Raw genomic sequence first — 12,172 nt, 5'->3', positions numbered from 1 at the left:
GAATTGCGAATGGACACGTCACAAAATAACAGCTGCATCCTTTGGCACAAACTAATAGGTGTCAGGATCCTGACAGCGCTGGCGTACAGCCCTCGCTGAGCAGGGACTCACCAGTGCTGTAGGGGGTCCCGGGGACAGTAACAGCTGGAAAGTACAGACACACAGGACCTGAACGCTGAAGTATTAGCAAGCAGGCACGGGACCTACGGTCATGTGACCACAAGAGGGCGGGGCGGGGCTTAACATCCTGCTTGCCAAGATGGAAGAACACTCACTCAGAGTCGGGCAAACCAGAGATCATACACAATACGGGCGAATGAGGTACAGGAGGGACAAGCAGATGGGAGGTCAGACGAAGCCAAAGGTCATACACAAGAGGGCAGTGCGGTACAAAAGGGACGAGCAGAGAGCAGTCGAGTCACAAGCAGAGGGTTATACACGAGAGGACGGTGCGGTACAAGAGGGTCAGGCAGATCTCGAAACAGGGACAGAACCAGATCACAACCAAACAAGCAACAAGTTATCAGGCACACGTATACAAGAGGTCACTTAACTCAGCCGAGGGCAGGAGTATCACTGACACCGGACCCAGGTCCAGTGAGCATTAAATAGCCGCCCTCTGCCAGAGAGAGGCAGAAACAATTAACCCCCTCTCTGACCAGGACGGGCCAAAGCGAAACCCCGTCCTGGATCATGACAATAGGTTTTAGTCTTCAAAGCAAGGTTATATCTGACCGGCTGGAGTCTAAACTGAATTATATCATCTCAGTTTGTTTTACTTGTAAAGCTCCCACCCTTGTAAAGAATGAATTCCTCAGCTGGGAGGATGAGGCGAGGTAAGGGAACTGGTGTAGCAATATCTACATTCAGAAAGCCTACATGGACAAATACTCTAAATTTTTTTAAAATGCCCATTTTTACAAAGAAACAATGTAGCATGGGGCGGTAGCCGTGGATGAGGTACCCCTCTTACACCCTGGCACATTACATAAAGGTGGAGGTCCTGGCTGTGTGTGCGCGCGCTATGGGAGTCTCTACGCCATGGCAGGCCACATGTAACCGATGACTTTGGTTGGCAAAGACACCTGGAAGCAGCTTATAGGCAAGGGGGGGGGGGGTATTAAAATAATTCTAAAAGTGTTATCTTTGGCATCCAAAAGAAGTATAAAGAGAAAAGTTTTCACTTCCAGAATAAGCACACACACACACACACACACACACACACACACCATTAGAGGAGCAGCATCTGTACAGTGTACAGAAAACTAAAAAATTGTGAATTGACCAGTGCTGCCGATTGGAAGAGATCCGTGGCGTGTCGATTTATGATGGCAGTGTGAGTTTCACCCTTGGCTCTGCCTCCCAGCACCTACTGAAGGAGGTCCACAGTAAATATAACTTACCCCAAAAAGGGTTGTTTCACAACAGATTACCCTTTTGGAACAAACTGATTACTGCAGGTTTAGTTTGCTAGCATTTCATAGAATTTTCTTGCAAAATTGCAGAAGAATTAAAAAAAAAAAAAAAAAAAACCATCTGACTGGTAGATGGAAATGCTCCCCAACTTATACCAGTCATTTGTTCTCAAAGCACGAACATGCTGGGTCTGCCAGTGAGTCAGGTAGCTCATGAAGGGAGGATTGTCCTTAAATATAGGGAACCCTGCTCTGATGTTTACACCAAAGGCTGCTAAATCTTATTTTATTTAAATCTTCTAATTCCATGTTTATTATGAAAATGGTCAAGACCACCCCCCACCACCACCTTTCCGCCAAAATAACACCTCCCCACCCCCATCAGATAGCCAGGCTGTATTAAATTTTTCATTTGTGGTAGAACAGCAGTTGCAAAAGATTTAGTCTAAACTGTACATCGCATTACCTGCTCTGTAAAGGATGTGTTGCCACTGGTTCAAGAGCAGCCATTTTTTTCTTTTTCTTTTCATCTCGTCGAGGAATACCTTTGAAGGTTAACTGGAAGAAAAACTACAATATAATATGGGGGACTACCACAATACAGTGCACAACTCAATATGTGCAGTTCCAGTTATCTACAAGTTATTTTTTGATAAAGGTCCACATCAGATTAAACAGGGAAGAGAAAAAAAAAAAAAAAAAAGAAAAAACACACGCAACTTCCCTCCATATTAACAGACCTATGAAAGACACTACACTGACCAAAGCAGACTGGTATCAGTCAAACCAGAGTAGCCATAATTTCCTAGTCATAGGTACAACTATTTGTTTTATTTGGCAAAATGTTGCAAACAGGAAACAAAAAACTCCTCTACAGCCCAGGTGACCAGAGCCCAATGCACAGGTCACATAGCTGGATAAGTTCTCAAAGAAAATGCAGAATGAAATCAAAGTCATAAAACTTGTACAGTAGAGGCCTCATGCACAGATCTTCAATTCAATATCCCTTAAAGGAAATTATATATTTTTTTTTTTAAAAACACATTCACGACTTCCACCAGGAACTTGGCACCTTTGATTACCTGATCACTGGATTCCTCTCATCAAAAAGTCTGCTCTTCTGAATCTCAAAATGTCACTATTAAATGTGTTCAGCACCGGTCAACACATTTAGCTAAAGGCACCACAGCTGAAACCCCTCCCACCTGCAGGCAACCAATGAAATTGCTGGGCTTCAACTGACAAAGACCATCATTTGTCCCCCAACAAGAGCCAGAGACATAAGGGGGTATTCGGACTTTGTTTTTTCTTATAAAATGTACCCAAGCACTAAGGCAGTTAATTGCAACTTACCTGCCTGTTCTGCACAGTGTGGTTCTTCCCCAGTACAGAGCCGTCACAAACAACTCCTGCTGGGGATAAGCCGGATTACTTACCGGTAATGCTCTTTTAATGAGTCCACGACAGCACCCACTTGGAGAGAGGGATCCGCCCATAGGAACAGGAAACCTACAGAGATAAAAAGAGGGCGGTCCGCCTCTCTTCCTCAGTTGGATTTCAGAGTACCCGGAGGACCGCCAATTAGTAGGCCATTATTCAATATTCTAAATTTATTAACTTTACAACTAAGAAGGTGTATATACATTATGTTAACTTCTAGGGAGGGTTAGTGAACGGGTGCTGTCATGGACTCATTAAAAGAGCATTACCGGTAAGTAATCCAGCTTTTTACACTTCGCCACGACAGCACCCACTTGGAGACTTTCAGAGACCTTCACCTGGGAGGGACCACCGTGCCGAGGATCGCTCTACCAAAGGCTAGGTCAGATTAGCATGATAAATCAAGCCTATAGTGGTTATAAAGGGTGTAGACCAAGTTGCAGCCTTACATATAGACTCGATTGCGACGTCTCCCCTCTCCGCCCAAGAGGAAGCCATAGCTCTGGCGGAATGTGCCCTGATACCCTCCGGAGGATCTTCATTGCTCTCAGAGTATGCTAGACCAATCGCGTCTCTGATCCACCGACACAGAGTACCCCTTGTGACCTCATATCCTTTCTTTTGGCCCTGGAAGGAAACAAATAGAGCCCTACTCTTCCTCCAGCTGCTAGACCTCTCAATGTATTGTAATACTGCTCTTCTAATGTCTAGTGTATGGAACTTTACTTCCTCTGGAGTAGAAGGGTTACTAAAAAAATGAAGGGAGGTGGATCTCTTGTGATCTATGAAACTTCCCTGCTACCTTTGGTAAGTATGAGGAGTCTGGTTTTAATATTAGCTGATCCTGGAATGTCAACAGAAAAGGGGGTTCTATTGAAAGTGCTTGTATGTCGCTAACTCTTCTGGCTGAGGTTAGTGCAACTAGCAGTACTGTTTTAAGAGATAGGTGCTTAAGGGATATTGAGTCTAACGGTTCAAAAGGCGGACGTGTTAGGGCCTCCAGCACCAGATTCAAGTCCCAAGGAGGAACTCTGGGTATGTGTACCAGTTCGCTCCGCTCACAGGCCGAGATGAATCTAGCTATCCATCTATTGCCTGCCACATTATAACTATAGAGGGCCCCTAGAGCCGACACGTGGACTTTTAGTGCATTAACCGATAGTCCTAAATCTTTCCCTTTCTGTAGAAACTCTAGGATTGCTGTTATAGGAATTTCTCTGGAATCAGGAGCTGTGTGAAACTCCAAGAATTTTCTCCATACCCTGGTGTAAATTTTTGTCGTAGCCAATTTTCTACTTTGCAAGAGAGTATTGACTAACCCCTCTGAGAATCCTCTTGCTCTCAACATTTCCCTTTCAAGTTCCAAGCCGTCAAGTGGAGATTGTCCACTTGAGGATGGAAGAATGGCCCCTGAGAGAGGAGCTTGGGGGTTGAAGGAAGCACCCAAGGGTCTGTCACTGACATTGCTTGCAGGCATGAAAACCATGGCCTCCTGGGCCAGAATGGCACTATTAAGATTATTTGTGCTTCTTTTGTCCTGATCACCTGTGGTAGTATGATTGGGGGAAATGCATATGCCAGTTTGAACCGCCATGGGACTTGGAGGGCATCCAGAATTTCCGGATTGTCTGCCACTTTTAAAGAGGCGAATCTTCGCACCTACCTGTTCTCCCTGGTGGCGAAGAGATCTATCTGGGGAAGACCCCATAACGACAATGCGTGTGAATATTTGTTGGCTCAGGCACCACTCTCCTTGCCGAAGTGTATGGCGGCTTAGAAAGTCTGCCTCTGAATTGTCTCTCCCTCTTATGTGGAGGGCCGAGAGAGACAAAAAATGTTTTTCGGCTAAAGACAAGATCTCTCTTGCGGAAGACATTAATGCGACTGATCGAGTCCCACCTTGCCTGTTCAGATATGCGACCACTGTGGTGTTGTCTGACAGGATCCTCACGTTTTCTCCTTGTAACTGCGGAAGAAAATGATATAATGCATGACTAACTGCCTTTCGTTCTTTCAAGTTTGATGAATCCTGATTCTCACTTATATCCCATAGGCCTTGGGCGAAGGTACTTCCCATATGAGCTCCCCATCCTGTGGGGCTGGCATCAGTAGTAATTATACGGGAGGGTGTTATTACCCATGGTACTCCTCCCGATAGCTTATCCTCCTCTTGCCACCATGCTAGGGAGGTTAGGACCGTCTGAGATGAAGTGATTTTTTTCCCCAAATTTCCACGGTCCTGAGTTTCCTTTAAGAGAATTTGATGCTGTAATTCTCTCGTGTGGAATTGAGCCCACCGAACTGCTGGGATGCAGGAAGTAAGGGACCCTAGGAGGGACATTGCTTCCCTTAAGGATATGTGTGGCTTGTCTATTGCTGACCTGACCTTCGTTTTAATTGCTGTAATTTTTACTTGTGGCAGCAGACATTTTTGGCTTATGGTGTCTAGTTGGAGACCCAGGAAGGACCGAACTGACTGTGGCTCGATTCTGGACTTCTTGAAGTTTATTATCCAACCAAGAGCTTGTAGGGATAAGATTGCATCAGCAACTCGCTTATTACATTGTCTAGCTGAGTTCCCTATTATCAAAAAATCATCCAAATAGGGAACTATCAGTGTGTCCTTTTGTCGTAAGAAAGCCATTACTTCCAGCATCACCTTTGTAAAGACTCTTGGTGCGATGGAAAGGCCGAATGGCATGGCTGTGAACTGGAGGTGTTGTATGGTGCCCTCGAGGAAGACTGCCACTCAGGTATTTCTGGAATCTGTAATGGATGGGAAGATAATAGGCATCCTTCAGATCCAGGCCTGCCATCATACAATTGGGAAAAAGGAGCTTAATTGCCGATCTAATGGACTTCATTTTAAATTTATGATTTACTACAAATGAATTTAGTTTCCTCAGGTTAATTATCGTCCTGAATGAGCCATCTGGTTTAGGTATCAGAAAGAGAGGGGAGTAAAATCCTCTCCCTTCCTGTCCTTTAGGTACCTGGACCAAAACTTTTTTGTCCAGCAGACTGACAATTTCATTCTCTAAGGCCCGCTGTTGGACTGGTGAGCTGAGGGATGTTACAATGACTGAGTTACGGGGTACATGATGGAACTAATTTTAATCCTTCCCTAATAATGCCTAGGACCCAAGGGCTGGCCGTGATTTTTTCCCATTCCTGAAGAAAAAATTTTAGTCTCCCCCCCTACTGGAGGGAATGGTCCCTTAGTTCCGATCTCTGTGGAAGGAGGATCCTCTAAACATAGCACCTTTGTCTTTTTCCTTCCTTCGTGGCCCAGCGATTTTGATTCTCTGCTGGTCTTCCCCTGCCAAATGGTCATCTCCTAAACGCCCTCCTATAAAATGGGAGAGAGGGGTTAGGGATCCCTTTTTTCATCTCTTTTGCAAGGATTTCGTCTAAGGTTTTCCCAAACAAAAACTCACCCTCACAAGGTATGGCACATAGCTTTGCCTTGGATTGGGTGTCACTTTTCCAGCTCTTAAGCCACAGGCTACGTCTGGCGTTATTAAGCAAGCCTGCTGTTCCGGCTGCCATGCGTAGGGAATCGGCCAAAGCATCTGCCACATATGCCGCTGCGCCACGAATTAGTGGTATAGCAGCTCGTAGCTTGTCTCTGGAGACTTTTTGTTCTATTTGCTGGTCTAGTTGATCAATCCAGACCAGCATAGAGCGAGCTGTGCACGTACTGGCTATTGCCGGTTTAAATGTGCCCGTAGCTGCCTCCCATGCCCTCTTTAGTGAGGCATCAGCTTTCCGGTCCAGTGGGTGTTTTAGAATCCCGGCGTCTTCCACTGGTAAGGCTGACTGTTTTGATGCTGAGGCCACTGCCGCGTCGACTTTCGGGACCTTAGACCATGATGACAAGGGGTACCTTCTTTTTGATGCTGAGGGAAGATAACCTCACTGGTCCTGCTTCTCCCATTCCTTTTTAACCAAGGCCGTATACACTGTAGCTGGTATAATGGTAAAAGTTCTCCTCTTACTATCTGTTAGCCCTGCAAACATAATTTCCTGTTGTGAGTTCATTTTCCCCTTCACCATTGAGGTCTGATGAACTCCCTCTTCTGGTGAAGGAAGGTAGTGAGGCTGATTACAAAGCACCTGAGCAGAATGATGATGACTGGAATTGCTGACTGGATATAAGGCAGCTGACACCCTTCTGCCTTGTGGGTGATTTCTCTGAGGGATTCTAGGAGACCAGTCTGATTCCTGCTCCTCGAAAGCTAAGTTTTCTGCTCTGCTTTTTGCATTTGTGTTTTGGTTTTGTTTTGCCTTGTTTTTCTGGATTTCTGCCTTCCACTGCTGGGTGAGCTGAATTCCTTTTTGCTCTGTCTTCAGAAAATACCTGAGTACTGATATAGTCTTTTTGAAGCCTAGCGTCTTCAGGGCTTTTTTCCCTATCAGTCTGTTAGCTCTTGTTTTGAGAGGGTTTTGGCGGATTGCAGACAGCAGCTTTTCTATTCTGCCCTATTTAGTTAGCTTGGGCCCCATCATTTGCTCAGCCTATCTTTCTATCTGTGTGAGTGTTTTTTCATCTTGCTTCACCGTCATTATATGTTGGGGGCTGCTCTGGGGCAGTTTAGATTTCCCTTTCTGTCTTTAGACTATGTAGTTCTCTGGCTGTGATCGAGGGGTCTAGGGCACCGTAGGAACCCCCCACGGCTACTGCTAGTTGTTAGGTTCAGTGGTCTGCAATCCGATAGCCGCCAACTTCTCTGGTTTTCTGGACTTAGCTAGTATTTCTGTTTTTGCCTCCTACGGTGACTCATTCATAACAATTTCCTGTGTCGTTTGCAGCTCCTTAGCCTCTGTGCATCCCATGGTGTTCCTCACCGATTTAACCAAGTTGTCCATGTTATCTAAAGGAAAACATGAACACCCCTCAATATCAGAGGAAGATGGCAAAAAAGAACTAGTAGCGATGAGTGAACATTATCAGATAAGCTGTTATCTGAGCATGCTCAGGTGCTAACTGAGCGTCTTCGGCATGCAGGAATAATATGTTGTCCTCGTGGCTGAATGTTTTGTGGCTATTAGACAGCTGCTACACATGCAGGGTTTGCCCAACACACAAAGAAACTCCACATTCACTTGGGGCATGGGAACAGCTCCATAGACCATCATGTACAAGTGCCATCCATGAGAAATACAGACAGCACTCTTACAAGAATAATGGACATCTGAATGAACCCTTTGGGTATGTTCACAATGGGCATTTTTGTTGCAGCAAAACCTGATCTCTTTGCAGGAAAGAAGCTGCGGCAAAAACGCATGTTTTGGTGCATTTTTTTATGCATCTTTGGTGCCAACTTTGTCTCTGTGTATGCTAATAAACTTGAGTGCCCCCAAAGGGAGGAGAAAAAAAAAAAAAAAAAAAAAAAAAAAAAAAGTTATGGTCACCCTATAATTAAATAACCATTAAAGGCTATGCAGACAGCTGCGGGCTGATATTAATAGCCTACGAAGGGGCCATGGGTACTCCTCCCCCCAGGCTTAAAACATCAGTCCTCAACTGACCCAGAAAAGGCGCATCTATTAGACGTGCCAATTCTGGCACTTAGCCTCACTCTTCCCTTTTACCCTGTAGCCAGGGCAGGGCCACCATCAGGGCATTACTGCCCTGACTGGCATATGGGGCCCGGTGGGCAGAGGGTGCCCGCATCAGGCCCGGTCTCCTCTGCTCACCGGGCCCTATGGCACACTAAACCGGGACCTCGGTGCTGCGGCAGATGATCGCTATTGATATGCGGACCCGCGCGTCAATAGTTAACAGCCAATCGGAGGGCTTCGGTGTAATTAGGCGAGTATAGCAGTGATTGTCATTTTTAAATAAAAAAATTAGAGCCGGGTTTTGTTTGATTTGTGTCTTTATTTACAATACCACTATAGGATTAGAGATGGATAGGTGTCTTATAGATGCCTCTCCATTACTAATCTGTGGGCTTGATGTCACCTGATAATACAAAGGTGACAACCCCACTTGCCACCGCTACAGGTCAAGTGGAAAGAGCCAGGCAAAGTGCCAGAATTGGCACATCTAATAGATGTGCCTTTTATGGGCAGCAGCAGGCTGTTATTTTTAGGCTGAGTGGGCCTATATCAATAGCCCCTTACCAGCCTGAGAATACACCAGCCCCCAGCTGTCTGCTTTAGCAAGACTGGTTGTAAAAAAAAAAAAAAAAAAAAAAAAAAAAAAAATTATGGGGGTGCCTCATGCAGTTTTTTTTAAATTATTTCTTTAAATAATTGAAACAAACAGCGTGGTTACCTCTCTATTCTTGATAACCAGCCTTGCTGAAGCTGACAGCTGAGGGTTGCAGACCCCAGCTGAGAGAGCTTTACCTGGCTAGTTATCAAAAATACAGGGGAACCCACGTAGTTTAAAAAAAAAAAAAATTCTTTATTTATAACACAGGAGCGGCTGATTAATACTCCCATCCACTGCTCCTGCTTTCACTGTAATTAGCAGTAGCAGGTGTTGGATGATGGGATCAGTAGTCCCATCAGCTGACGCCAGTGACCAGAAGTAAACTGAATACCGCCGATCAAAGCTGGACGCTGACGTTAACTTTTGACAGCATGGGAACTGTGGCTCTGACCGGCAGGGATAATTTCCCCGCCGGTCATAAGTGGTGTTTGCCGCGCTGTCATGCATATGACAGCATGTCAAACACTGTATTCAAGTGAATGGGGTTCTGGCCCACTGTTCAGGGTCTCTCTTAGATGACAGGCTGTATGGACCCATCATGCAGCCTGCCATCTAGATGTAGCAGAGCTGACTGGGGTCACATCCTGTGATCTTTGACTTTTCTGCAGCAAATATGCTGAAAAAAAAAAAAAAAAAAAAAAGTCAACCTGCGTATTTGCAGCATTTTTTTCACCTTCCATTCTAGTAAATGGGTGAAAAATGCTGCAAAAACGCTGAATGTAGTGACATGCTCCGTGCCAAAAAACGCTGCAAAGCACAAAATCCTGATGACAAAACCAGTGTATGTGCATGAGATTTCTGAAATTTCATAGGCTTGGCTGGTACTGTAAAAACAGCTGAAAATTAGCATTAAAAAAAAAAAAAAAAGAGCAAAAATGCCCAGTGTGAACATACCCTAGTACGGTGCTTCTTGCGAAGCAGTAGTTTGTCAAAATCTCCAGACGGGAACCTCAATGGAGCCATTGTTAACAATGTATAGGCTCCATAGGTGAGGGGGCCACTTATACCCCCAAAGCAGGTGGAATTCTGTATTTTGATGATCTATTGTACTGAAGAAGGCCCTCTTCTATGTCCGCTACTGCATACGACATTCGGGAGTCTTACTGCAGTGTTCAAAATAAAGGAAAGAAGTTGACTAAAAAGTTGCTCTATACATGGAAGTCACACAGATTGGACATTGAGGCTATTTGCACATGCTTCGGATTGGTCTGGATTTGTATTTGCGGAACCGGAGGTAAAATGACCTTTTACCTGCTGATTGGCCAGCGGTTTTCCCCTGCGGTTTATCACCTCTACAATGGAGGAGATGGTAAACCGCAGCAGAATCCGCAGAAAAGTAGTGACATGTCATTTCTTTCTGCGGATTCAAAACCGCAGCATGTGCACAGCAGATTGTAGATCACAGACTTACATGCTACTGTACACTGTCTGCAGAACTGCTGCAGACCCGCAGTGGCCAAAATTGCAGTGGATCCGCATCAAAAACCGCAGCGTGTTCACATAGCCTCAGGTCTTGGATAGTTTGATCACAGTGTAGCAGAATGTAGAGAGTAATGTCAGCTGTGATTCATTAAGTTACAAGAAAAAAAAAAAAAATAGCATAGAAGCGTCAGTGTTTTGAATTAGAGCTTCATCAGTGTCAGTTTGGATCAGTGATTTTCAGAAAGAAATTACAAAGCTTCTTCCTATGCAATATTGTTAATCACAGATAGCACACTAATACCATCCTCGTTCAGTCCATAGTTTCTGTAATGTATAATAATTAGATCTGTCTCTTTAAGCAAGCCAGACTTATGGGACTTGGGGGGTGGAGACAAGAGGGATGAGAAGGGAAGTTTCAGTTTCACTTCTGGTAGCATGGGAATGCAACTGTTATGCCGTGTGCTGCAGGACGAAGAATAAAACATATCTAAAGTTTAATACCTTGAATTCTTCATAACGTGTGGATATTACAACTGGCGACGAGGATGGGATATAATCACCTACTGCTGTGAGTACAGACTATATTTTACCGCTTCACACGCCAGCACCACTGAGAGACTCTATCATGGCTGACTACTTGCACACATTCCCACAATTTGATATGACTGATGTCATTTCTCTCCCATAACTGGAGAAAATGGCTAAACAGATTTAAGAATTTCCTAGAAGCCATGGACATAAAGGAGGATAAAAGAAAGCTTTGCTCCTGCATTGTGCAGACACAGGAGTCTGACATATACAGTACGTTACCTGCAGCAGAAACAGACACATACAGCTACTGCACTAAAGCTCTCACTGGTTACTTCAACCCCAAACAGAACATCAGATATGAAAGATATAAATTCAGGATTGCCAAGCAGCTTCCAGAAGAGTCCATAGACACTTATGTCACACGACTGAAAGAGTTAGCACATGGATGTGCCTTTACAGATGTAGATGATGAAATCCTAACTCAAATAATTGTCACCTGCTCGTCTAATAACCTAAGGCGTAAGGCTCTGCAGCAGGATATCTCTCTACATGATTTGCTCAAAATGGCCCGTGCTATAGAAATAGCAGATCATCAGGCTACCGTAATGGAGAATGGGGATAAATTACATGTGCATAATCTCAAACAGAAAAATTTACCAGACAAACAAGCCCAGAAACAGAAGAAATGTTATAGATGTGGACAGGATTTCCCTCACCACCAGAACAAATGTCCAGCTATGGGACAAACCTGCAGTAAATGTGGAAAAGGGAATCATTTTGCAGCTGTTTGCAAATCAGCGCACTACAAGCCTCCGCTGCCTATGACAAAATCTGCAGATGTAAAAGTGATAAATCAGGACACAGAAGAAATGTCTGCGACTGAGAACTATGTGTTCACTACCTCTGTCACTGGTTCAGTACAGTCTCCCTGTGTTACACTCTCAATCTGCAACACTGACATTACCTTTACAATAGATACAGGAGCTTCAGTGGATATCATAGATGGCACTACATATGAACAATTGAAAACAAGGCCAGTCTTACAAGTGCAGACTAAAATCTTTCCTTATGGATCTAAAACACCTCTAGCTATAATGGGACAATTTGATGCTGAAATTAGATATAAAGAAAACAGGCAGAA

At 44.5% G+C, this 12,172-nt stretch overlaps 1 protein-coding gene across 2 annotated transcripts in view; it reads right to left on the bottom strand.

Annotated features, from left to right (window-relative positions):
• EIF4E1B (eukaryotic translation initiation factor 4E family member 1B) overlaps positions 1–12,172 on the bottom strand; it is a 36,904-nt gene that overhangs the window by 17,795 nt on the left and 6,937 nt on the right. For both annotated transcript variants that reach the window (XM_073545079.1, XM_073545080.1), the window contains exon 2: positions 1,882–1,973. In XM_073545079.1, the coding sequence (XP_073401180.1) occupies positions 1,882–1,973 (92 nt within the window). The remainder of the gene's footprint in view (positions 1–1,881; positions 1,974–12,172) is intronic.

This window comes from Dendrobates tinctorius, unplaced genomic scaffold (genome assembly GCF_039654945.1).
Source record: "Dendrobates tinctorius isolate UK_male_01 unplaced genomic scaffold, ASM3965494v1 ptg000139l, whole genome shotgun sequence".
Lineage (NCBI taxonomy): Eukaryota > Metazoa > Chordata > Amphibia > Anura > Dendrobatidae > Dendrobates > Dendrobates tinctorius.
The sequence above is the reverse complement of the archived record's forward strand: the minus strand, read 5'-3'. Positions and strand labels throughout refer to the sequence as shown.